At 38.9% G+C, this 26,630-nt stretch overlaps 1 protein-coding gene across 8 annotated transcripts in view; it reads left to right on the forward strand.

The window, feature by feature from the left end:
• The first annotated feature begins 5,163 nt into the window (after positions 1-5,163).
• Positions 5,164-26,630, forward strand: part of didum (dilute class unconventional myosin) — a 56,081-nt gene continuing 34,614 nt past the window's right edge. For 6 of the 8 annotated variants that reach the window (XM_034982730.2, XM_069507841.1, XM_069507846.1 and 3 more), the window contains exons 1-15: positions 5,164-5,388; positions 9,985-10,107; positions 10,702-10,820; positions 11,277-11,359; positions 12,078-12,200; positions 13,189-13,319; positions 13,765-13,984; positions 14,090-14,197; positions 14,841-14,953; positions 16,070-16,316; positions 17,029-17,165; positions 18,991-19,189; positions 22,648-22,874; positions 23,673-23,851; positions 25,196-25,276. In XM_034982730.2, the coding sequence (XP_034838621.1) occupies positions 5,362-5,388; positions 9,985-10,107; positions 10,702-10,820; positions 11,277-11,359; positions 12,078-12,200; positions 13,189-13,319; positions 13,765-13,984; positions 14,090-14,197; positions 14,841-14,953; positions 16,070-16,316; positions 17,029-17,165; positions 18,991-19,189; positions 22,648-22,874; positions 23,673-23,851; positions 25,196-25,276 (2,117 nt within the window). In that variant the 5' untranslated portion in view covers positions 5,164-5,361. The remainder of the gene's footprint in view (positions 5,389-9,984; positions 10,108-10,701; positions 10,821-11,276; positions 11,360-12,077; positions 12,201-13,188; positions 13,320-13,764; positions 13,985-14,089; positions 14,198-14,840; positions 14,954-16,069; positions 16,317-17,028; positions 17,166-18,990; positions 19,190-22,647; positions 22,875-23,672; positions 23,852-25,195; positions 25,277-26,630) is intronic. The other 2 variants (XM_069507843.1, XM_069507842.1) reach the window with 1 other exon arrangement.

Here is a 26,630-nt window from a genome sequence, read left to right on the forward strand (position 1 = left end):
GCCTGATAGTTCTCTCACATGGCCAGCGTGGTAGACTATGGCCTTCTCACTCTGAGAGAAGACTCGTGCTCTGTAGTGAGCAGGTGATGGCTTGATCGTGATGATGATGAAGTCAAGAGTACAATAAAGTAAAGATTTTTCCACTTACTTTACTTCAAATGTATACTTTAGCGGTTCTAAATCAAAAGATGGCAGTAAACTGATGCATTTGCCTTGACTGGACCGCATTTTATATACAAAAGTTGTCTCAACTTAACTCTATATTATAGACATGGCAAATTATATTTTGCACCGCAAAATAATTCGATATAAAAATTGTATTAGCGAGCAAATTGCTGTCTGATAGAGTAAATGTGATTGAGTTATTGTATGAAACCCACTTAGTTATCTTTTAGAGAACATAATATAGGGTACTTCCCGTTGACCTAAAATCATGAAATTTGGCAGGTAGGTCTTTATAGCACAAGTAAAGGCAAAAGTCGCAAAACCGTGAATTTGTGGTTATATCACAAAAAAAATGTGTATTTTTAATTTTTAAAGTAAGATAACTACACCAATAGGCTACTTGACTCATATGTAATTTCGTCCAATAAATGATTATTTATTTTAGTATTTTGCTTAAGACAACGAAATATATCAATAACAATTATTAAAAACGCAGTATGGATATATAAATCCAATTTTAAAAAATACAGTTTTTATTTTTATTTGAAACGCAGAAAACGCTGTCAGCCATGATGTGACGTCATTCAATATGTAAACAAAGAAATGTCATCCCTATGTCACGCGTGGACTAATGTAGTATCCATATATATAAAATTTAAAGTCCTGACTGACTAACTTATATATCAACGCACAGCCTAAACATCTAAAACAGCTGGTCCTAGATACATGAAATTTGGTGGGTGTGTTCTCTGTAGGTAAAGAGAAGGTATCCACTAGGAAAGGATTTTTTGAAATTCCACTCCTGAGTGTGTTAAATGGGGGTTTGAAAATGAAGTCCACGCGGGCGGAGTTACGAGCATAAGCTAGTTTTTATATATTTCTAAAAACTCATAGTAAACGTAAAAAATTATCGTTTTCTCTTTATAAATTGAATAAGTTATTAGGTAAGACTTACAACAAAGTCATCTTTGCAAAAATAAATTTGGGTTGCAGTCGTTAGTCATATAGGATCCCTTTAAGCAAGTCTTCGCGTGTTACGTATATTTATTTCACTGGGCACTCTAATCCACAACATTCCTGTGGTCTTTATCGATGCGTTTTTACATTCTCGGATGATACAATAACGATAATTACTATATTTTTCATGTAAACTAGTATAGAAGTCATGTTTATTATACTTTGGGAGGTTATGCTGTTGTTTACAAATGCATGACGTCAGAGCACAGATAATCTATCGGCCAAACATGGCCGACAGTGTTTTCACCTGTCTAAGAAAAATATATTTTTAAATTAAAGTTTTACGGTTTTTAGGGCGCAAATAAATATAGTGTTAATTTTTTTGATCTAATAGGACAAATATTAACCATTTAAGACCTACTTAAAAAAAGTGTCAACTAGCCTATTTGGCTGGTAACTATATAAAACAACTTTACTTTTACATCCTAAAACAGTTTTTTTTGCACAATATTTTTGATTAATCGTGCAAAATGACAAAAAAAATACCTGACTAGGGACTGCGATACCTGACTAGGGACTGCACGAGTCTGACTCGCACTTGGCCAGGATTTTTAATTAACGATGGTGTTAGAATAGAAAAGAAATAAATAAATAATCAACCATAAAATAGAATTAAACATATTACACTTACCGTACCTACTAATCTTTACGGTATCGTACTGTAGGGTAGGTGGAAACTCTTGGAGGTGGTAGGACTTAGTACGATTTTGCTTTTATAGTAGTAAGTAGGCACCTAGGCGTGACCGCATCCTCCTTTAAATCCAGACCACCTCACACAATGTAAAGGGAGTATGAATACCGAATACCATTTTGGGCGCCAACGATAAACCTACAACCAATATTTTTTTTATTTAACTCAGTAGGTAACGTAAAAATATCAACTAAAAATATCCATACATGTGTAAGGAAGTTAGATTAGTTTTATGACGAATCTCCTAGGACCTAGGTTGCTTAGTCCTCATACAGGCAAAGTTTGATTAATAATATAGCGATAGGCACTAGTGTGATAATAATATTTCATGAATATTAAAAGTACTTTTAAATTGACCTTTATTAAAATTCTACCCTTTGATCGGTGGTTAACTAACCTAACATTTATTCTAATTCAAGGAGCTACCCCATCAGTTGGGGAGCTAAGATGAACGTCTGTCTCTGTAGGTCGATTCCTGAAAGCCTGCATCAATCATTCAAGTCTGAAGAAAAGACATTTGAATATATAGGGCAGAATCTATCTCTCTCATGAAAAATAGAGTTATGCGAGAGCAGTCGAAAAGGTTCGCCACCTTAAATAAATTTTTAGGGCTACGTGACAAAGTGTATGATACGGACGTACGGTCCATCGCACATTAAGGATATTGGCAGTCACTAATATGCAAATATCGTTTTAGCTAAAGTACACAAACCATCACTAAGTAGTTATACGTCTATTCAACCACTATCGCTCAGTTTGTTTGCGAATATAATGCAGTAACGAAGTTGCGATCCCTTGGGACGCGGCCCTAGTGTGCTAATACCTACGCGGTCAGTACCCAATAATCCTTATAATTGAGTGTACTCCCGCTGCCATGTCCTGACTAGCAAGCCTCAACTATAAAACCTGCCGCACTATCCTATCCGACATCAGTTGAATTCATATCTCCTGGAGTGATACCAGCTCTACAACTTCTACCAAAATTCAAGGTAATTTTTTACTTAAATTTCTGACAGATTTTTCCAGTGTTGTCAGCTTTAATTTTTTTGCCAAAAATAATGGTAATTTTTCAAATAGTAAAATCTTCATCCCTTCCATGTCAGAAGCAACACAATATGCTCCATTTTATGCTTACGTTTGTATTAGGTGTAAATGATTTCGTGTATTATTATGATCCATTTAACGCACTTCTCTCTTTCTTTCACTGCGTCTGGGTTTGACCACTTCCATTAATTTCGCAATGTGTGAGGGTTAATGGACAAATATGACATGTATAGGCTAAAATGCAAATATCAAACCCTTTTAGTTTGAACACACAAAGTAATAAGTATAATCAACCACTCGAGAGTATGTTTGTCTATCAATATAATGCAGTAACGAAGTTTGATCCCTCGGGACGCGGCCCTAGCGCACTAATATGCGGTCAGTATCCAATAATCCTATAATTGAGTGTGCTCCCGCCGTCATGTCCTCGCAACTATAAAATCCGCCGCAGTACCCTGTCTGAAATCAGTTTAGTTCACATCTCGTTAAGTGATACGAGGTCTAAGCTTATCTACTGAAAATAAAGGTAAAGTTTTATTTTAATATTATAAGATAGATTTTTCTTCATTGTTGTAAGTTTCAATTATTTATTGAAATTCAAAATAATTTTAACCCGACATCCCTACCCTACCCTATTTTTACCCCATATATTGGTAGGAAATTGTTTGAGAGTAGAATACCGTTTTTTCGAATTATCAGTAATTCGCTGAAAATGACAGTCAAACAGACTTTCTTAAGGCTACCATCTTTTATCAGTGGCCGCAAAACAATGAATTCATTCTAAACACAAGACGTATTAGTGCGAATTATACAAAAATAGATTTTAGGCAGGCTTATGTATTTAATCGTTAGCCAAGGCCTACGAAAACCACCATGTTGCAAGTTCAGATTAGACTACTTGTTTTACGATCACTGTAGTTATTAAGTAGACAGTAGACAAAAAGCTCTATTTTTTTCTTAAATGTTGTGATAAAAAATCTTTAACTGACTGTGTAGTTCCGCGTGCGTTTAGTTTTACTTAAACCGCGTTACATGCACTGATATATTTTTTTTATTTGCAGATGTTCCGTGCACTGGTGAGGCTGTATGTTGCTGTAGCTGTTGTGGCAGTCTTACTTTGCCTTGTAGGCAATACCGAAGCCAACTATAAAAACGCCCCAATGAATGGCATCATGTTTGGGAAGAGGGGACCAACGGGTAATTTTAATTTACCAAGATTGTTTTTAAAAACAGCAACAAACGTTTTCACCTTTATGTGGATGGAAATGATCCAATCAACTGACATGAAACGTTTTATCTCAATGTTCGTTTTAACCACATCAGGGTATGATTGTCCGCAATCACAAACATATCTTGTCACAATCTTGTCTAAAAAATAATAAGCTAAATATTTGTCCTCGCGTCATTTTCACAATATTGGTATGCATTTCCCCTAGTCGTAACTTAAATACCCGACCCAAGATCCAGTTCTAAAGGGCCAACACGGATCCTAATTTGTATGATAATCTATGTAACTAGCATAATTATTATCTGAAAAAATAAAATATTTTGAGTTATTTTGAATAGGTAACTACTCTATACAACATAACGTCTTGATCGTTTTTCAGAATACGATTCCAGGGGAAAGACTTTCACCGCTCTGTGTGAAATAGCTACGGAAGCCTGCCAAACTTGGTTCCCGTCTCAAGAAAACAAATGAAAATCCTCTACGCCAACCAATAACAAAGAATAAAATTACTATCTCGTATTACTTATGAATATTGTTTAATCGCAATTATTAAAATGATAGTTAATTGAAAATTGGACTTAAAATGCTTTAAAACATTATGTATACCATATTATTAGAATGAAATTAATAAATAATATATTACAACAATGCCTAGATTTATTATAAAATATTTAGAAGATGGTAAAATAATAAAGATTTGAAGTAAAATCAGTAAATTTTTTTTGCTCCTATTAAGGGGTAGTACAATATTATTATTCATCAGCCTTAAACGGAACGCAATTTTAAATTAAATTTGACCTAATTTTGACAAAAAGTATGGCAACATCTATGTGAACTTTAGGTTAAAAACTTGCATTATGCACCTATTGTTTCAACTTTTTAGACCATTCAAAGTTTTTGTTAGCTTTAACCATTACATTTCCACCCGGAAAACTATGTAACTTTCCCACGGATGGAAAATTTACCTACACTTTATTCAACCGGCAATGTTTTGACTATTGTTTTATATGGCGAGAAAGAAGAGTAGGTTTAATTTTGACACATGTCAATAACATTGCAGTGACGTTTCGCAATTTGCACTGCAATCCGAATTTTAGCAAATTCGAATCTACCTTATTTTTAAAATGTATTTTCATTTATTTCAAAAAACCGTGCACGTGTTGAAGCAATGGTAATTATTTTAATGTTTAGTGTTTAATTTGCACCTGACTTCAAAATGACGACCAAGGAACTTTACACCAAGGTAAATGTTAATTTGTTTCTGTTTGTTATTTAAAAAAAAAAGATTTTAAATCTAAAATCACAAGTTCAAATTTGGAATTGCATGTTCCACTTCTTGTCTTGTTATTTTATCGACTTGTGTTTCATGTATTGATTTCGTATTTTGTTTTAAATGATTGTGATAATCAATTCTTATCTACCGTCTAATGTTCTGATGAAAATAATGTTCCCATTATGAATTATTCATTTTAATGCATTTTCACTACCATATTTTTCTTTAATTTTAAGTTATTGTAAAAATTTGGGTCAAATCAGCCTAGATTAATTCGAATCATATTAAAATCACATAAGAATATTAATAAATAACGGTTATCAACCTCCTATTTTTTATGGACTTCATTAAACTCGGTTTTCAAGGTAGGTACTTACTTAAACTTATTAGTAAGGATACCAAGTTAGGTAACTATCATGTAGTTTTGATTTAAGTAAATTCATAAAATCAATCATTGCCAGCCCACTGCTGACACAGGTGTCTCTTCTTCTTCTTCTTATACTTTGGGGCTATGCAAGTTCTTGAATACCCTGTATCACTTTGACCATCTCCAATCTATTGATTGCCTCCACTTCACATTTCCTTGTCAAGTCCTGTGGCCGCCAGATACAGCAGCACTTTTTTGACTGGAATTGAAGTGACATCCTCAGGGTATAAAATGTGTTTCCCTTGGTGGATGCTACGTTTGTGCATTAAAGCAGGGCAGTAGCAGACTATGTGCAATGGAGTCTCGGTAGATTTCTGGCACAGTCTGCAGATGTCCGAGCCACGGAGCGTAAGGTTGTACATGTGCCTGTTTAGACAACATAGACCTGTTAATGCTCGCACTAGAATGCACAGATTACTCCTATTATTAGCCAGACACTGGGGCCGATTCTCTAGTACACAATCTCTAAACTAAACTAAATTAACAGGTCTAAATCTAGTGCTTTCCTTTTCCGAAAGCAACATTATGAAAGGGATAGCAATAGATTTAGACGTGATATTTTAGTTTAGTTTAGAGATTGTGTACAAAGGAATTAGCCACATTACCTTCTTGTTGAAGAATTTGACCAACGCTTTCGAGTGGTTTAACCCTGCCAAGTTTCTCCAGTGGTTGAGTGTGCCATAATAGCAATAGGTTAGAAGAGTAAGTTGAACTAGTCTGTTAGGTATACCGCAGACAGGCTCTGGGCCAATCTGTCGTGCCTTTGCGCCTCATTTAGCCAGAATGTCAGCATTGTCAGCATTTTGGGGACATGATATGAAGCTACAATATCAATTGCCATCGTCAAATCTATTAAAACACTTTCTGACCAACAGAGTTGTTCACATATAAATTAAATTGCCCAAGCATGTGGTTATGTCAAGTTCTGTTAACCAGTTCAAGAATAGATTGGACAAACATTTGGAAGACTCGAAGCACTTCTGATATAGACGCATCAGCAAAAGCTGCTTAGTCTCTTAAAAATAATTTTTGTTGCCAACTATTCCAGCATATTTGATTGCTTAAAACTCACACAACTGAAAAGTTTGTGATGCATGCTCTTGATTGAACTCTGGACACCCAAACAGGAGGTAGACATATTAATTGAATCAGTCGTTTCATAAACTGCATAAGTCACACAATTAAAATTTTTCAGAAATCAATTCAAAATAAAAAAAATTGAAAATACTAATTATTGTTCATGAACACATTTAAATTTTTTAAGGTTCCGTACCTCAAAAGGAAAATCGGAACCCTTATAGGATCACTTTGTTGTCTGTCTGTCTGTCTGTCAATCAAGAAACCTACAGGGTACTTCCTGTTGACCTAGAATCATGAAATTTGGCAGGTAGGTTGGTCTTATAGCCGGCTTTAAGGGAAAAGTCTGAAAACTGAATTTGTGGTCACATCACACAAAAAAAATTAAATTGTGGTCATAAACTAATAATTAGTATTTTCAATTTTCGAAGTAAGATAACTATATCAAGTGGGGTATCATATGAAAGGGCTTCACTTGTGCATTCCAAAACAGATTTTTATTTATATTTATGCATCATAGTTTTTGAATTATCTTGCAAAATGTCGAAAAAATATGACTGTAGTACGGAACCCTCATTGCGCGAGCCTGACTCGCACTTGGCCGGTTTTTTTGTGATGTAACCACAAATTCGCAGTTTTCATATTTTTCCCCTTACGTGTGCTCTAAGATTTACGTACCTGCCAAATTTCATGATTCTATAGGTCAACGGGAAGTACCCTATAGGTTTCTTGACAGACAGACAGACAACAAACTGATTGTATAAGAGTTTTTTACTGTTGCGGTACGGAACCCTAAAAACTGCAGAAGCTCTGAAGCGCCGAGTACATTGAGTCGCTTACGTATTTCTCCAAGAAATTTTCTGCATTTTGTTTATCTTTTAAACAAGCCAAGGAAAAGTATAGAACATAAGTAAGTGAAGGCTACAGTTAAAACCATAGAATTATTAAGTACCTACTAAAGGTTAAAAGTAAAACGGAGCAAAATGAAATGAGTGACATTTGACGTTAATCTTATTGGAATCCAGTTAGTGTTTCGATGATAATGGATTCCATCATTATGACTCAGTATTGTTATATGTACCTACTTATTACGATTAGATTTTTATTTTTGCAAAACACATTTAAAATTTTATTCTATTCAATTAATAAAACAAATCTAAACAATCCATACTAAGATTATAAATGAGAAAGTGTGTCTGTCTGTCTGCTAGCTTTTCACGGCTCAACCGTTCAACCGTTTTTGAAGAAATTTGGTACAAAGATAGCTTACATCCCGGGGAAGGACATCCCGGAAAATCAAAGATCCCAAAGGATTTTTAAAAACCCAATTCCACGCGGACGAAGTCGTGGGCATCAGCTAGTTGAACATAAAAATTACAGATCGAAAATATCATCTAAACCACCGCAACGAGGCAGGGTGCCCAGAACGCTGGCAGCGTTACCTCGTTGAATGGCCAGACTAATATGCTGACCGAGGTAACTGCCAGCCCTCCGGTCCCCCTGGATTCCGCGAGATGGAATGAAAGGTCCTTAAAAAAGAATCGATCCTTATTACGCTTTATTATTGAAAATCTATACTAATTAAAAAATTTAAGTGTCTATCTGTCTGTCTGAAATAACTACCTCTAATTAAGCTCATATGGTTATTTGAACTATACCATAACTGAATCACACATTTTGAAAAATTTGTCTGTCTGTCTGTTTGAACGGGCTAATCTCCGGAACGGCTGAACCTTTTTTCATGGGACTTTCACAGATAAGTAGAAGATAAACCAAGGAGTAAGATAGGCTACTTTTTTAACCGACTTAAAACTAGATGACGAAAATAAATAAAAATCTGTTTCAGAATGTACAGTACGGAGTACCCTTTCATATAACCTGTACATTCTAAAACAGATTTTTATTTGTTTTTATGCATCATAGTTTTTGATTTATCGCGCAAAATGTCGACAAAATACGACTCTAGTACGAAACCCTCGTTGCGCGACTCTGACTCTGACTCGCACTTGGCCGGTTTTTGAAGTCTGAAATCACAACGTATATTCGCAGCGGTTAAACTAATTAAATAACGAATTAGTGTCGGTCCCTCTGTGATAGCAGACGTCTAAGTAAGCATGAAATAATCGCTAGGTAATTCAATTAACTGGAATTAGCACGAAGTATTTGTAGTTATGATCATTTGTATTATACTCACTGTAATTTTATAATTTTACAAAAGTAGGACATAATAATTATGTAAGTTTATTTATTACATTTTAAAAAGATACAAATTAAAAGTTAATTAATTAATAAAAATATAATATTATAACTAAAATATATTATTAAAAGGAGTCCCTTTAGGCAAGGTTCCGAAGATACTGGCAGCGTTCCCCCTTTGAATAGCTAGGCTAATTCTTTGTCCGAGGTAGCTGCCAGCTCTTCCGTCTCCTGTGATGTCGACTAACCTTTTTGCTATTTCCTTAAAAAAAATTGTAATTAAATTATTCCTAAATAAATTTTTCATTTGTATTTACTTTGTGTTTTTAACCGACTTCAGAAAATGAGATTTTTTTTTAGTAAAAAAAAAATTAAGAAGAAAGAAAGAAAATGCATTTATTCGTTATTGGTGTCACAGATAAAAACAAAGTACAAATGTAACATTTTCATCTGTGACACCATCCCAAATGGGTGTACAGAAGGTACAGTACGCAGCAGAAAGTAATGTACATCGACCTTTAAAAGGAGATAGCATTTTTTTGTAGAGCATTTGTCTTTGTCGTTGAGACCGACAAAACGTCTATAGGTATGAGTGACAGAAATATCGCTCTAGAAAGCCGAAATGTCATTCTAAAGGCCGATGCACATTACTTTTTTTTTTTACTTTCTACCGCGTACTGTAGGTTACAGTCAAAACTACTTTTAACTTCATTAGTGCATTAGAGCATGACAGTAGCAGACTATGTCCAATGGATCCGCACTTGATAGGATGGTTTGGTGATGATGATGATGGGTTCATGATGATGATAGGTTGGTGATGATGATGGGGGTTGTTGATGATATTGGATGATATTAATCCTTTGCAGGACGCCAAAGTATGGGTGGAGCATCCAGTGCAGGTGTGGGAGGGCGCCACCGTCACAAGCGACTACCGCTCCGGAGTCCTCATCGTCAAAGTCGACCAGACTGGCGAAATACGACAGATCAAAGTAAGTTCTGTTCCTTACACGCAGAAAAACGGTTAATCTTGATCTTACGTCAGCGTCTTTTACCTGCACGAGCTGGTTGCACTGCACAATTTTAGTCAGGTATGTCATAGTGACAAGGTGTGTCACAGTCGCAGTGACCAGATGTGTCATCATTGATCTATTTGGTGGTACAAAGTGAAGGACGACGGTAACGGTGTCTATTCAACTGCGCATTGGTTCATTCGTCGTGTCTTTGTGAAACACTAAGTATGGCTGGAGCATCCAGTGCAGGTGTGGCAGGGCGCCACCGTCACAAGCGACTACCGCTCCGGAGTCCTCATCGTCAAAGTCGACCAGACGCGAAATACGACAGATCAAAGTAAGTACAGATAGTTTCACGGTAAACTTCTGACCTTGTACCTGCGCAGACGGCGATTTATTAACTTCTATCGTGTCATGTAAAACGATTCCTAACCTTGAATTTATCTCGCTGCACGAGCTGGCGGCGTTGCCAAAAACAAATGCCGGATTGAACGAAAAAAGTATTTCGAAAATCACGAACTTTGGACACAAGGTTACGCAGTTTCTTTTCTTTAATTTAATTCTTGTCCACAGATAACAGATGAAAAGAAATTGCCTCCGCTAAGAAACCCGTCGCTGCTCATCGGTCAAAATGATCTCACTTCGCTGTCTTACCTACACGAGCCGGCGGTACTACACAATCTTAAAGTCAGGTATGTCATAGTGACCTGGTGCGTCACAGTGACCAGGTGTGTAAGTGACCCATTGTGTCAGAGTGACTAGTTGTGTCACAGTGACAAGTGTGTCAGTGACCAGTGCACATAGATTACGGACGTGACAAAACTGTCCTCCTTAAAGAATCCATCGCTGCTCATCGGTTAGAATGATCTCACCTCGCTGTCTTACCTACACGAGCCGGCGGTACTGCACAATATTAAAGTCAGTTATGTCTTAGTGACCTGGTGCGGCACAGTGACCAGGCGTGTCACAGTGACCACGTGTGTCACTGTAACCAAGTGTGTCATGTGACCAGAAGTGTCACAGTGACTCAGTGTGTTTAATGTTTGTGCTTGCATAAAATTTGAAAACTTTTAATGTTTAACAAAATAATGGACGGCTTTAATAATTTATTTAGGTGAGTATTTTGTAATGTTTTCTTGTTATTTCAGATTCTGCGATCGAAATGCCATCTACACATATTGCGGGATCGTGCTAGTCGCTATCAACCCATACTATGATTTGCCTATATATGGTATGACTTAATCTTTATGATGTTTCCGTAATACGTTATTTGATTTGGTTCTACATATTGACTAGTTGATGCCCGCGACTTCGTCCACAATTTAGATTATTAAAAATTCCGTGCTCGTTGATTTTCCGAAATAAAAAGTAGCCTATGTGACTTTTCAGGTCTTCAGCTATATTCATGTAAAAATCAGGTCAATCCGTAGCTCCCTTGCGGCGTGATTGAAATACAAACCAATAAACAAACACATTTTCGCATTTATAATATGAGTGGAGATATGGGTAGTGATTACTAGATGCTGCCCACAACTTCGTCCGCGTGGATTTAGGTTTCAAAAAATCTGTGGAAAACTCTTTGATTTTCCGGAATATAAAGTTAGATCTCACCTCGCTGTGTTACCTACACAAGCCCGCGGTACTGCAAAGTCTGGTATGTCATAGTTGTTGTGTCACAGTGACTAGGCGTGTCACAGTGACCAGGTGTGTCACAGAGTGACCAGCTGTTACTGTGACCAAGTGTGTCATGTGACCAGAAATGTCACAGTGACTAGGTGTGTTCAATGTTGGTGGTGAAAACTCTTTGATTTTCTGAAATATAAGGTTTTTAGCTTAAGTTATTTACCAGGATGCAATCTATCTCTGTACTTCAGGTCAAAATCTGTTAAACAGATAAGCTGTGAAAAGACAGACAGACAACCAGGTAATATATTTTCATTTTTTTCTAGGTGATGAAACGATAATGGCGTATCGTGGCCAGTCCATGGGAGACCTGGATCCTCATATATTCGCGGTGTCCGAAGAGGCCTACACTAAACTGGAGAGGGAAAGGAGGGACCAGAGTATTATAGGTAGAATTAATAATTTTTTGGGTTCCGTACCTCAAAAGGAAAAACGGAGTCCTTATAGGATCACTTTGTTGTCTGTCTGTCTTTTTACCTGTCTGTCTGTCTGTCGGTCTGTCAAGAAACCTATAGGGAACTTCCCGTTGACCTAGAATCATGAAATTTGGCAAGAAGATAGGTAGGTAGGCAGACATGAGGGGAAAAATCTGGAAACCGTTTTGTGGTCACATCACAAGAAAAAATTAAAATGTGTTTATGAACAAATATTGCTATTTGCAACTTTCAAAGTAAGATTACTATACAAAGTGGGGTATCATATGAAAGGGCGTTACTTGTACATTCTAAAACAGATTTTTATTTATTTTTAGGCATAATAGTTTTTGATTTATTGTGCATAATGTCAAGAAAATACGATTGTAGGACGTGCGCGAGTCTGACTCGCACTTAAAAAGTTAGAAGTGCGTGCCCGGGATCGAACCCCCGACCTCCGATTAGAAGGCGGACGTCCTAACCACTAGGCTATCACTACACATTTGAGAGTGACTGCTAATACTTTTTAGGGTTCCGTATCTCAAAAGGAAAAACGGAACCCTTGGGATCACTTTATTGTCTGTCTGTCTGTCTGTCTGTCTGTCAAGAAACCTACAGGGTACTTCCCGTTGACCTAGAATCATGAAATTTGGCAGGTATGTAGATCTTGTAGCTGACATTTGGGGAAAAATCTGAAAACCGTGAATTTAGGGTTAGATCACACAAAAAAAATTAAATTGTGGTCATGAACTAATAATTAGTATTTTCAACTTTCGAAGTGAGTGACTATATCAAGTGGGGTATCATATGAAAGTTCTTCACCTGTACATTCTAAAACAGATTTTTATTTATTTTTATGCATCATAGTTTTTGAATTATCGTGCAAAATGTCGAAAAAATACGACTGTAGTACGGAACCCTCATTGCGCGAGCCTGACTCGCACTTGGCCGGTTTTTATTTTAGTAAGCGGCGAATCGGGAGCTGGTAAGACGGTGTCAGCGAAATACGCGATGCGATACTTCGCGGCCGTGCGAGGCAACGTGAGCGAGACGCAAGTGGAGAGGAAAGTACTCGCCTCCAGTCCCATCATGGAGGTTAGTGACTTTGTTTATACCTTAGTCCTTATTTTAAAGGTGAACCCTTACTTTTGACATGACAGTTGACCCATAGAGTTAAAATGTCGTGTGGAGTCTATTTTTTTACGGACTATATGTTAAAGTTGTCATACTTTTTGGTATTTATGCAGTAGAGGGGTTTTTTTTATTTTTTTTTATTTAGACAAAACGAAAAGTGAACAATTTACACCACACTTTTAGACCGAAGCACTAGATAAAAAGCCGAGATTGGTTTTGGCAGTTTGCAGCCCAAATAGACCGAGATTTTTAAAATTATTATTTTACTAGCTGATGCCCGCGACTTCGTACGCGTGGATTTAGGTTTTTAAAAATCCCAAGGGAACTTTTGATTATCCGGAATAAAAATTAGCCTATGTCACTCTCCAGGTCTTTAACTATACCCATGCAATTTTTCTCTTTCCAGGCCATAGGCAACGCAAAAACAACTCGAAACGACAACTCGTCCCGTTTCGGCAAGTTCATAGAGATCCACTTTGACACCGAATATCGGATATGCGGTGCGAGCATGCGCACTTATCTCTTAGAAAAGTCCCGAGTAACGTACCAAAGCGCGGGAGAGAGGAACTACCATATATTCTACCAGCTGTGCGCCGCTGCAAGACAAATGCCGGACTTGAAGCTGGGTGAGTGTTTTGTCCCTTTCCTTCTCTTTGTTATTGTATATTGATGTCTCTTTCTAACATGCTATCGTGTACTTCAGTATTTTTGAAACTGTTTTCTTGTTTCAGATCACCAAGACTGCTTTCACTACCTGAACCAAGGAGGCAGCCCAGAAATCGATGGTGTGAATGACCTCAAAGCTTTCAACGAGACCAAAAACGCGCTCAGCACTTTAGGTAACTTCCCCCAAGCTTTGAGTTAAATCACCTAAGACAGGATTTTAGAAAATTCAATCCCTAAGGAGGTAAAATTGAGGTTTGAAATTTGTTTAATCCACGCGGACAAAGTCGCAGGAATAAGCTAGTTTCTATTAAACGTTGTCCAATTTCTAGTCATAGTTAACTCTTGCTTGTCCAATTTCTAGTCATAGTAAACTCTTGCTTGTCCAATTTCTAGTCATAGTAAACTCTTGCTTGTCCAATTTCTAGTCATAGTAAACTCTTGCTTGTCCAATTTCTAGTCATAGTTAACTCTTGCTTGTCCAATTTCTAGTCATAGTAAACTCTTGCTTGTCCAATTTCTAGTCATAGTAAACTCTTGCTTGTCCAATTTCTAGTCATAGTTAACTCTTACTTGTCCAATTTCTAGTCATAGTAAACTCTTGCTTGTCCAATTTCTAGTCATAGTAAACTCTTGCTTGTCCAATTTCTAGTCATAGTAAACTCTTGCTTGTCCAATTTCTAGTCATAGTAAACTCTTGCTTGTCCAATTTCTAGTCATAGTAAACTCTTGCTTGTCACCCGCACAATGCACGCTACGAAAAAACTATAGGTATATGTTGCGTATTAAACTTTTGCTGTAAAAAATAATAATCGGCAGGTGTAACGGAATCGGAGCAGCAGAACATGTTCACGGTGCTGGCGGCCATATTGCATCTGGGCAACGTGGAGCTCACTTCCTCCGAAGAGGACGTTGAGGGTGCTTATATTGAAGTGAGTTTGTTTATCCCTCCCTTTCCTGAGATCTAAATATATCACTACCCCTATTTTATAACTACGAAAGTGTGTTTGTTTGTTGGTTTGTCCTTCAATTACGTCGCATAGGAGCAACCGATTGACGTGATTTTTTGCATGGGTATAGTTAAAGACCTGGAGAGTGGCATAGGCTACTTTTTATCCCGGAAAATCAAAGAGCTCCCACAGGATTATTAAAAACCTAAATCCACGCGTACGAAGTTGCGCGCGTCAGCAAAAAGGGAAAGGACTGACTGACTGATATATCAACGCACAGCTCTAACTACTCGGATTGATTGGGCTGAAATTTTTCATGCAGATAGCTATTATGACGTAGGCATCCGGTAAGAAAGAATTTTTGAAAATTTAACCCCTTAGGGGGTGAAATAGGGGTTTGAAATTTAGGAAGTCCAAGCGGATGAGGTCGCGAGCATAAGCTAGTCTAAATATATAACAGAAAAGGTGACTGACTGATCTATCAACGCACAGCTCTAACTACTGGACGGATCGGGCTGAAATTTGGCATGCAAATAGCTATTATGACGTAGGCATCCGCTAAGAAAGGATTTTTGAATATTCAACCCCTAAGGTGGTGAAATAGTTGTTTAAAATTTGGGTAGTCTACGCGGACGAAGTCGTGAAAATAAGCTAGTTCCTAGCTAAAAAACAAACATAAATAATAGTTTTTCACTGCTTTTCTATGGTACAATTAAATTATCTTCGATGAAGCGGTGGTTAAAACCTCGGGAGGTCCAAGGTTCGATGCCGGGCACGCACCTCTAACTTTGAGGAGTTACCTATGTGCGATTTAAATAATTAAATGTCACTTGCTTTAACGGTGAAGGAATACATTCTGAGGAAACCTGTATGCCGGAGAGTTCTCCATAAAGTTCTCAACAGTGTGTGAAGTCTACCAATCAGCACATGACCAGCGTGGTAGACTATGGCCAAAAACCTTCTCACTCTGAGAGGAGACCTGTGTTCTGTAGTGAGCCGGCGATGGGTTGATCCTGATAGATCATGATGATGATGATGATGATGATAAATCAAGTGATTCCATCAGTAGTTGACTGATTTAGTTAAATGTTGTTACAGTCAGACGACCCCCACCTAATAACAGTATGCTCGCTATTGGGCATTTCAAAATTGGAACTTTCAAGATGGCTGACGCATCGACGAATAGCGTCAGCCCATGAAGTTATAGTTTCAAGAATGGACATACAGAGGGCGGCGTTCGCTAGAGATGCTTTAGCGAAGAGAATGTATGGAGAACTGTTCGCGTGGCTCGTTCAAGCTGTGAACAGGGCTTTGGATACTGGTCATGCGAAAAAACACTTTATAGGTAAGTAAATAGAGTCTAATTTAAATTGTCTCAAAAGCGTCCTTTTATTATGACGTTGGATACTGCTCATGCAAAAACAATTTTATTCATCAAGCAATAGAGTCTAAATTTCAAGAAAGGTAAGTTATAGTTTCAAGAATGGATATACAGAGGGCGGCTTACGCAAGGGACGCTTTAGCGAAGATAATGTATGGAGAACTGTTCGCGTGGCTCGTTCAAGCTGTCAACAGGGCTTTGGATACTGGTCATGCGAAAAAACACTTTATAGGTAAGTAAATAGAGTCTAATTTAAATTGTCTCAAAAGCGTCCTTTTATTATGACGTTGGATACTGCTCATGCAAAAACAACTTTATTCATTAAGCAATAGAGTCTAAATTTCAAGAAAGGTAAGTTATAGTTTCAATAATGGATATACAGAGGGCGGCGTTGGATATTGGTCATGCAAAAAAGCACTTTATTCGTGAGTAAATAGAGTCTACATCTATGTATACTCTAGTAAACTTGAACTGGCGGTAGTAAGACAGCGATACAAATGGAAATCTTGCGAAACTAACATCGATAGTACTAAATTTTAGACTTAAAAGCAATTGCCTTTAAGCCCATCCTACTTTGGCGTTACTGAGTCTTGAATTCTATAAATGTTGGAGTGATATAAAATCTCATACTAAGCAGTATAAGCATAAATTCAGGAGATTGAATTATTTGTCGCAGGTGTCCTGGACATCTACGGCTTCGAGACGTTCGAGATCAACTCGTTCGAGCAGTTCTGCATCAACTACGCCAACGAGAAGCTTCAACAGCAGTTCAACTCGCATGTCTTCAAGTTGGAGCAGGACGAATATATAAAGGTAATCCTTCATCCTGGATGGCGGCGGTGCAAGACCGTGGCGTGTGGAAGTCCCTACAAGAGACCTATGTCCAGCAGTGGATGTCTATTGGTTGATGATGTTGATGATGATGATGAATCCTTCATCATCATCAACCGATAGACGTCCTCTGCTGGACATAGGACTCTTGTACTTCCACACGCCACGGTCTTGCGCCGCCGTTACCGTTTTTTTTTAATTTATAGACTAGCGCTTGGCTGCAATCAGACCTGGTGGCAAGTGACGATGCAGCCTAAGATGAAGCGCGCCTAGAAGATGCCTATTCACTCTTGACTTGAAGATACCCATATTATATTTGGAGGGGAAATATCAAGCGGCTTTCTGCGACTCTATTGATGTCGTATAGAAGCAGGCGCTACTTTGCGGAAGTCCATGATATACAATGAACCAAAAGCTTAATCTAAATATATAAAAGTAAAGGTGACTGACTGACTGACTGACTGACTGACTGATCTATCAACGCACAGCTCAAACTACTGGACGGATCGGGCTGAAATTTTGCATGCAGATAGCTATAATGACGTAGGCATCCGCTAAGAAAGGATTTTTTAAAATTCAACCCCTAAGGGGGTGAAATACGGGTTTGAAATTTGTGTAGTCCACGCTTACGAAGTCGCGAGCATAAGCTAGTTTGCTATAATCCGCTGAAACAGGTCGAATCTGTATGGTGCAACATGCAGGAAGAAGCACCCACCAAGCAAGCAATACGCACCACCACCACGCAGCACCACACAAATCCCAAACACACTCGACGCACGTTTCGCCCCGACCCCGTAGCATCCTTAGGAGATGTAGATTGTAGACCTTACAATGCACAATTGTAAATTAAGGTGTACATCTCCTGAGGATGCTCCGGTGTCGGGGTGAAACGTGCGTCGAGTGTGTTAGGGATTTGTGTGGTGCTGTGTGGTGGTGGTGAGTATTGCTTGCCTGGTGGCTGCTTCTTCCTGCATGTTTAGCAGTGGGAGGGCGGGCGGTGCATTTCGCATGCTGCATGTTGCACCATACAGATTCGACCTGTTTCAGCGGATTATAGCAAATTAAGCTTTTGGTTCATTGTCTATTGGTGTCGTCTGTCCACCTAGTGAAGGGTCCGCCAACGCTGCGTTTTCCCGTGCAAGGCCGCCGTTCCAGCACCTTGGGACCTCAATGTCCATCGCTTTTTGAACTGTGCCTTGCCCATTATACTTGTGCTATAAGACCCACCTACCTACCAAATTTCATGATTCTAGGTCAATGGGAAGTACCCTATACGTTTTGATTCCCCTTATCAGCAACGAAGTAATCCTATAAGGGTTCCTTTTTTCTTTTTGAGGTACGGACCCCTAAAAACCGGCCAAATGCGAGTCAGGCTCGCTCAACGAGGGTTCCGTACTACAGTCGTATTTTTTCGACATTTTGCACGATAATTCAAAAACTATGACGCATAAAAATAAATAAATAAAAATCTGTTTTAGAATGCACAGATAAAGCCCTTTCATATGATATAGTTATCTTACTTCGAAAATTGAAAATACAAATTTTTAGTTCATGACCACAATTTAATTTTTTTTGTGTGACGTAACCACAAATTCACCGTTTTCAGATTTTTCCCCGAACGTCTGATATAAGACCTACCTACCTGCCAAATTTCATGATTCAAGGTCAACGGGAAGTACCCTGTAGGTTTCTTGACAGACCTACAGACAGACAGACAGACAACAAAGTGATCCTATAAGGGTTCCGTTTTTCCTTTTGCGGTACGGAAACCAAAAAAAAAAACCAATAAATTTTTTCTGTTCTTTAGGAAGAGATATCGTGGAAAATGATAGACTTCTACGACAACCAACCTTGTATAGACCTGATAGAGGACCGCCTCGGAGTGCTAGCGCTCTTGGACGAGGAGTGTCGCGTGCCGCAGGGCTCCGACCATGGCTTCGTGGCCAAGCTGCACGACAAGTGCGCCAAGTACCCGCACTTCCTCAAGCCGAGGTTTGGCAACGCTGGTGAGTGATTGGCCAATGTTTGTTTTCCATATAGCCTACGAGGTTGTTTCCCAGGTTTTCGAAGCCAATAAGCCAGGCCAAGGTTTGTGTCATTCTCTCTATAGTCTATTTCAAGCAATGGTTCATGGCCAAGCTGCATTATTCGCTAAATAAACCCCTAGCCAAGTTTTGGCAACGCTGCTGGTGAGTGATTGGCCAATGTTTGTTCGCCATATAGCCTACGAGGTTGTTTCCCAGGTTTTCGAAGCCAATGAGCCAGGCCAAGGTTTGTGTCATTCTCTCTATAGTCTATTTCAAGCAATGGTTCATGGCCAAGCTGCATTATTCGCCAAATAAACCCCTAGCCAAGTTTTGGCAACGCTGCTGGTGAGTGATTGGCCAATGTTTGTTCGCCATATAGCCTACGAGGTTGTTTCCCAGGTTTTCGAAGCCAATGAGCCAGGCCAAGGTTTGTGTCATTCTCTCTATAGTCTATTTCAAGCAATGGTTCATGGCCAAGCTGCATTATTCGCCAAATAAACCCCTAGCCAAGTTTTGGCAACGCTGGTGAGTGATTGGCCAATGTTTGTTCGCCATATAGCCTACGAGGTTGTTTCCCAGGTTTTCGAAGCCAATGAGCCAGGCCAAGGTTTGTGTCATTCTCTCTATAGTCTATTTCAAGCAATGGTTCATGGCCAAGCTGCATTATTCGCCAAATAAACCCCTAGCCAAGTTTTGGCAACGCTGCTGGTGAGTGATTGGCCAATGTTTGTTCGCCATATAGCCTACGAGGTTGTTTCCCAGGTTTTCGAAGCCAATGAGCCAGGCCAAGGTTTGTGTCATTCTCTGTATAGTCTATTTCAAGCAATGGTTCATGGCCAAGCTGCATTATTCGCCAAATAAACCCCTAGCCAAGTTTTGGCAACGCTGGTGAGTGATTGGCCAATGTTTGTTCGCCATATAGCCTACGAGGTTGTTTCCCAGGTTTTCGAAGCCAATGAGCCAGGCCAAGGTTTGTGTCATTCTCTCTATAGTCTATTTCAAGCAATGGTTCATGGCCAAGCTGCATTATTCGCCAAATAAACCCCTAGCCAAGTTTTGGCAACGCTGCTGGTGAGTGATTGGCCAATGTTTGTTCGCCATATAGCCTACGAGGTTGTTTCCCAGGTTTTCGAAGCCAATGAGCCAGGCCAAGGTTTGTGTCATTCTCTCTATAGTCTATTTCAAGCAATGGTTCATGGCCAAGCTGCATTATTCGCCAAATAAACCCCTAGCCAAGTTTTGGCAACGCTGCTGGTGAGTGATTGGCCAATGTTTGTTCGCCATATAGCCTACGAGGTTGTTTCCCAGGTTTTCGAAGCCAATAAGCCAGGCCAAGGTTTGTGTCATTCTCTCTATAGTCTATTTCAAGCAATGGTTCATGGCCAAGCTGCATTATTCGCCAAATAAACCCCTAGCCAAGTTTTGGCAACGCTGCTGGTGAGTGATTGGCCAATGTTTGTTCGCCATATAGCCTACGAGGTTGTTTCCCAGGTTTTCGAAGCCAATGAGCCAGGCCAAGGTTTGTGTCATTCTCTCTATAGTCTATTTCAAGCAATGGTTCATGGCCAAGCTGCATTATTCGCCAAATAAACCCCTAGCCAAGTTTTGGCAACGCTGCTGGTGAGTGATTGGCCAATGTTTGTTCGCCATATAGCCTACGAGGTTGTTTCCCAGGTTTTCGAAGCCAATGAGCCAGGCCAAGGTTTGTGTCATTCTCTCTATAGTCTATTTCAAGCAATGGTTCATGGCCAAGCTGCATTATTCGCCAAATAAACCCCTAGCCAAGTTTTGGCAACGCTGCTGGTGAGTGATTGGCCAATGTTTGTTCGCCATATAGCCTACGAGGTTGTTTCCCAGGTTTTCGAAGCCAATGAGCCAGGCCAAGGTTTGTGTCATTCTCTGTATAGTCTATTTCAAGCAATGGTTCATGGCCAAGCTGCATTATTCGCCAAATAAACCCCTAGCCAAGTTTTGGCAACGCTGGTGAGTGATTGGCCAATGTTTGTTCGCCATATAGCCTACGAGGTTGTTTCCCAGGTTTTCGAAGCCAATGAGCCAGGCCAAGGTTTGTGTCATTCTCTCTATAGTCTATTTCAAGCAATGGTTCATGGCCAAGCTGCATTATTCGCCAAATAAACCCCTAGCCAAGTTTTGGCAACGCTGCTGGTGAGTGATTGGCCAATGTTTGTTCGCCATATAGCCTACGAGGTTGTTTCCCAGGTTTTCGAAGCCAATGAGCCAGGCCAAGGTTTGTGTCATTCTCTCTATAGTCTATTTCAAGCAATGGTTCATGGCCAAGCTGCATTATTCGCTAAATAAACCCCTAGCCAAGTTTTGGCAACGCTGCTGGTGAGTGATTGGCCAATGTTTGTTCGCCATATAGCCTACGAGGTTGTTTCCCAGGTTTTCGAAGCCAATGAGCCAGGCCAAGGTTTGTGTCATTCTCTCTATAGTCTATTTCAAGCAATGGTTCATGGCCAAGGACTATGTAACGGATAAGGATATTTTAAGTTATTAACAATAATTAATTTGGACTTCTATTATGTTGACATTTTATTCATTACTAATATTTTGTTTTGATTGTACCTATGAAGTCTATGTATAACTTGTATTTTAATTCCTGCTTATTTTTATGTTTTTAATTTAAGGTAATAATATTCAAACACCAGTTACGGTAAAATGTATAAGGCTCATCAAACATTGTTTCAACCTATTGTACCTGCATTTTATTGAATAAATAATTCATTCATTCATTCATTCATTCAAGCTGCATTATTCGCCAAATAAACCCCTAGCCAAGTTTTGGCAACGCTGCTGGTGAGTGATTGGCCAATGTTTGTTCGCCATATAGCCTACGAGGTTGTTTCCTAGGTTTTCGAAGTCAGTAAGCTAAGCCACTAGGTTTGTGTCACTCTCTCTCTAGTCAGCTATCAGCTAGTAGACTACTAGCTGATAGCTGATGCCCGCGACTTCGTCCGCGTGGAATTAGGTTTTTTAAAGATCCCATAGGAACTCTTTGATTTTCCGGGATAAAAAGTAGCCTATGTCACTCTCCAGGTCTTTTTTTTTTTTTTTTAAAGAAAGAAAGAAAGAATATTAGCCATATTAAATGACTAATATTCCCCTTTCCTCTCCAATTAAGCGTCAGGCTTGTGCTAGGAGTAGGTACGACAATAGTGCAACGGGCGGGGTTTGAACCGTCGACCTTTCGGTTTTCAGTCCACTCCTATACCGGTTGAGCTATTGAGGTTTATCTATACCCATGCAAAAAAATCACGTCATCCCGTTGCACCGTTGCGACGTGATTGAAGGACAAACCAACAAACAAACACTTTCGCATTTATAATAAGGGTACTGATAATACCCAATCTGAATATTAGTTCTTTTCCAAAACTTAGAAAACCTAGAAAAAATATCATGTCTCAATTTTGTTCCAGCGTTCATAATAAAGCATTTTGCGGACAACGTGGAATACCAATGCGGTGGATTCCTGGAAAAGAACCGAGACACAGTGTTGGAAGAGCAACTGGAATGTATCAAATCTGCAACATGCTGCCGACTTGTCCATGTCATATTTGCTGACTCACCGGTGGACCATTCTGCGACCTTGCCGCCTCCTTCTAGAAGGAGGACCACCCCTTCTATGCCACTTGGGAGTCTCACTGTAAGTGCTTTTAAAAAGTTTGGGTTTGATACAAAGTTAAAATTTTAGTAGACAATGGCGCCGATTCTCTTGTCTTTCTCTTAACTAAATTTAGAGTATCTGCATCTTTTTCTTTTAATATTGCTAAAAAAGGACGGAACATTAATTTTAATTTTAAAGAGCCTCAATAGCTCAACTGGTAAAGGAGTGGACTGAAAACCGAAAGGTCGACGGTTCAAACCCCGCCCGTTGCACTATTGTCGTACCTACTCCTCGCACAAGCTTCACGCTTAGTTGGAGAGGAAAAAGGGGAATATTAGTCATTTAACATGGCTAATGTTGTAAATGTTAGTGTACGCTACAAATTTAAACAATAGGCTCGCGACTGGCAGCTGCAGTCACGAGGTTTGACAGCTCTAAATTAAATTAAAAAATGGTCAAACTGTGTCTGTCCTTTTCATATTACGTTAGTAAGAAGAGGATGAGAATACTCTAAAGTTTATTATTTATTTATTTATTTTTATTTTTCATGTACCAAAATTGTAGTTACAAAGTAATAATAAATTAAGTTACATTGGAAATGCTTATCTCTAAACAGAGATAGATGTGCTCGGAATCTGTACCACTTTCATGCGATTTGGGGAAGGTTAACAAACACCAACATGGTTAGTAGCCTCATCTGGTGACAGAAGGGCTGGCTCATTTTTTGCGCAAAGAATTATCCTGGCTGTCCAGCGCGGAAATGCAGCCAATTGGCACCATTCCTTTTAAACCGTAGAAGTGACCTTTTGACCTTATTTGACCTATAAAATCTTGTAGCAACCTCCACGCCGCGCTTCCGGTCAGAAACAAACAGTGGGGGCACAATTCCGAGCGTCACTCTCTGCATTGATGGCCACGCTGTCGGCGACCACTCCCCACTACGTGCGCTGCATCAAACCCAACGATACCAAGTCTGCCTTCCAGTTCGACGCTGCTAGAGCCGTCAACCAGCTGAGGTGAGTTGGCTCGTTTGGGGCTCAGTAAAGTAAAATAAACTAATTTTTGGATAAGTTATTAAAATATCCTCTCACATAAGAGGCTTCTCATCTAACGCGTACAGGCTTATCAAGAGTTCAAAACCTTCAAACACCCGTATTTATACAAATCGATTCAAGATGGCTGACCCACGACGCGCGTGAGGATATGAGATAAATTATCCCGTATAATGATTATAAGGGATAATTTATATATTTTGGGTAATCTTATGTAAATTAATTTTTTTTTTTTTTCTACCATAAAGCACCATTATAAAATGGCAGCTTTATTACTACTACCATCTAGCCTATGGGCTAATAAGTAATATTATTCTAGCTTAAACTTCTACTTATGATTAATTTTTAAATCTAATTTACAGTCCAATAACTGTCCTTAGTTTATTCTAACACGTACTTACAGTTCACTATGTTCTTGTGACCTAGAAAAATAAAGTAGCACAAGCACTATTACACAAACGCTGCACTTATGTACTTTTTAACACTAATTCGAACGGCTTGGTTCTTTTGAGCCTCCTTTTGATATCCATGTTATCTAGAAGCTTCACAGCCTCCAAATTAACATGATGGCGAAGTCGATGTTGGTGAGCTTCTGCGTACTTTTGGATGGTTTTGTTTACGAACTCTATCTTAAGGTCCCTGTGGAGATCGTGATTTCTTACATACCAGGGTGCATTTGTTATTTCCCTGAGTACTTTGTTCTGGAATCTCTGTATTACTTGAACATTGGTCGGTTTAGTACACCCCCAGAGATGTATAACATACGTCCATACAGGCATTAGAGCTTGCTTGTATTTTTTTTTTTTTTTTTAATTCAGATACAAGTTAGCACTTGACTGCAATCTCACCTGGTGGTAAGTGATGATGCAGTCTAAGATGATAGCGGGCTAACCTGGAAGGGGTATGGCAGTTTTTAATAAACCCATGTCCCTTTGGTTTCTACACAGCATCGTACCGGAACGCTAAATCGCTTGGCGGCACGGCTTTGCCGGTAGGGTGGTAACCAGCCACGGCCGAAGCCTCCCACCAGACCAGACCAGAAATTAAGAAATTATAAAATTCCAAATCCCTGCCAGGAATCGAACCCGGGACCTCCCACTATTAAGACCACAGCGCTCACCACTGCGCCAGGGAGGTCGTCGAGCATATCGTATCGGTCGGGTCGTATAGCATAAGTTTATTATGTAATGAGAGCGTTGAATGCCTGCCTTATGTAAACAAAAATGAGTCGCATAACTTTCGAACGACTGCACGAAATTAGATAATTCTTTTATTGTGTTCGTAAATAATTTTGTAATATTGTTTCAGAGCTTGCGGGGTGCTGGAGACGATACGAATTTCCTCAGCCGGTTTTCCATCGAGATGGCTTTACCAAGACTTCTTTCAGAGGTAGGTAATTAACCGACTTCAAAAAAAGGAGGAGGTTCTCAATTCTTCGGAATCTTTTTATTTTATTTTATGTATGTTCCCCGATTACTCGAAGACGCCTGGACCGATTTTGAAAATTCTTTTTTTGTTTGAAAGGGTATACTTCAAAGTTGGTCCCATTTAAATTTGGTGAAGATCTGATGAACATCTTCGAAGATAGATAATGGAACTCCTCAACGGATAAGAGTAAATTGCTCGCGATCAGTGTAATAGCTTAGTAAACAGTAGATTTTTAACCAGTCATAGCATATTTTAATACCATGGGGCCACTAAAAATTGTGAAATAATTTTTTTTTACAAAAAAAATAAAAACTGGTTTCGATACACAAACACTAAAAATTCAAAAATAATTTAATTTATTACCGAATATATTATGTATACAAGAGTTGATATAGTTCCATAATAATATTTTTTGGGGTCGGTGCCAATGAGGTGCCATTGTGGAGTCTCATAAAAATTCGAAGTCTAGACGATTCGCGCAGCTGAAGCTAATTGGCACCGGCACCAAAAATATTATTATGGAACTATATCAACTCTTTTTTTACATAATATATTCGGTAATAAATTAAATTATTTTTGAATTTTTAGTGTTTGTGTATCGAAGTCTGTTTTTTTTTTTTGTAAAAATTTTTTTTGAAGTGACAACTTCTTAAGGCCGCGTTCCCACTATGTCATAACGGTTAATATACCGTTGAACGACTATCGTATCTGACTGTTACCATTCGATCGGGACGACATTTCTAACCCAAAAGCTTAATTTGCTACAGTCCGCTGAAATAGACAAGTCTGTATGATGCAGCATGCAACATATTTTTTTTTTTTAACAGATATAGCGAGCAAACGAGCAGGAGGGTCACCTCCACATCATTCGATTTGTGATTGCAATTTATAGACCTTACAAGGCACAGTAGGATATTTTACCCCTTTTTAGGGTTCCGTACCTCAAAAGGAAAAACGGAACCCTTATAGGATCACTTTGTTGTCTGTCTGTCTGTCTGTCAAGAAACCTACAGGGTACTTCCTGTTGACCTAGTATCATGAAATTTGGCAGGTAGGTGGGTCTTATAGCTGGCTTTAGGGGAAAAATCTGAAAACGTGAATTTGTGGTTACATCACACAAAAAAAAATTGTGGTCATGAACTAATAATTAGTATTTTCAATTATCAAAGTAAGATAACTATATCAAGTGGGGTATCATATGAAAGGGCTTCGCCTGTGCATTCTAAAACAGATTTTTATTTATTTTTATGAATCACAGTTTTTGATTTATCGTGCAAAATGTCGAAAAAATACGACTGCACTACGGAAACCCTCG

The sequence above is a fragment of the Maniola hyperantus genome, chromosome 27, assembly GCF_902806685.2.
Source record: "Maniola hyperantus chromosome 27, iAphHyp1.2, whole genome shotgun sequence".
Taxonomy (NCBI): domain Eukaryota; kingdom Metazoa; phylum Arthropoda; class Insecta; order Lepidoptera; family Nymphalidae; genus Maniola; species Maniola hyperantus.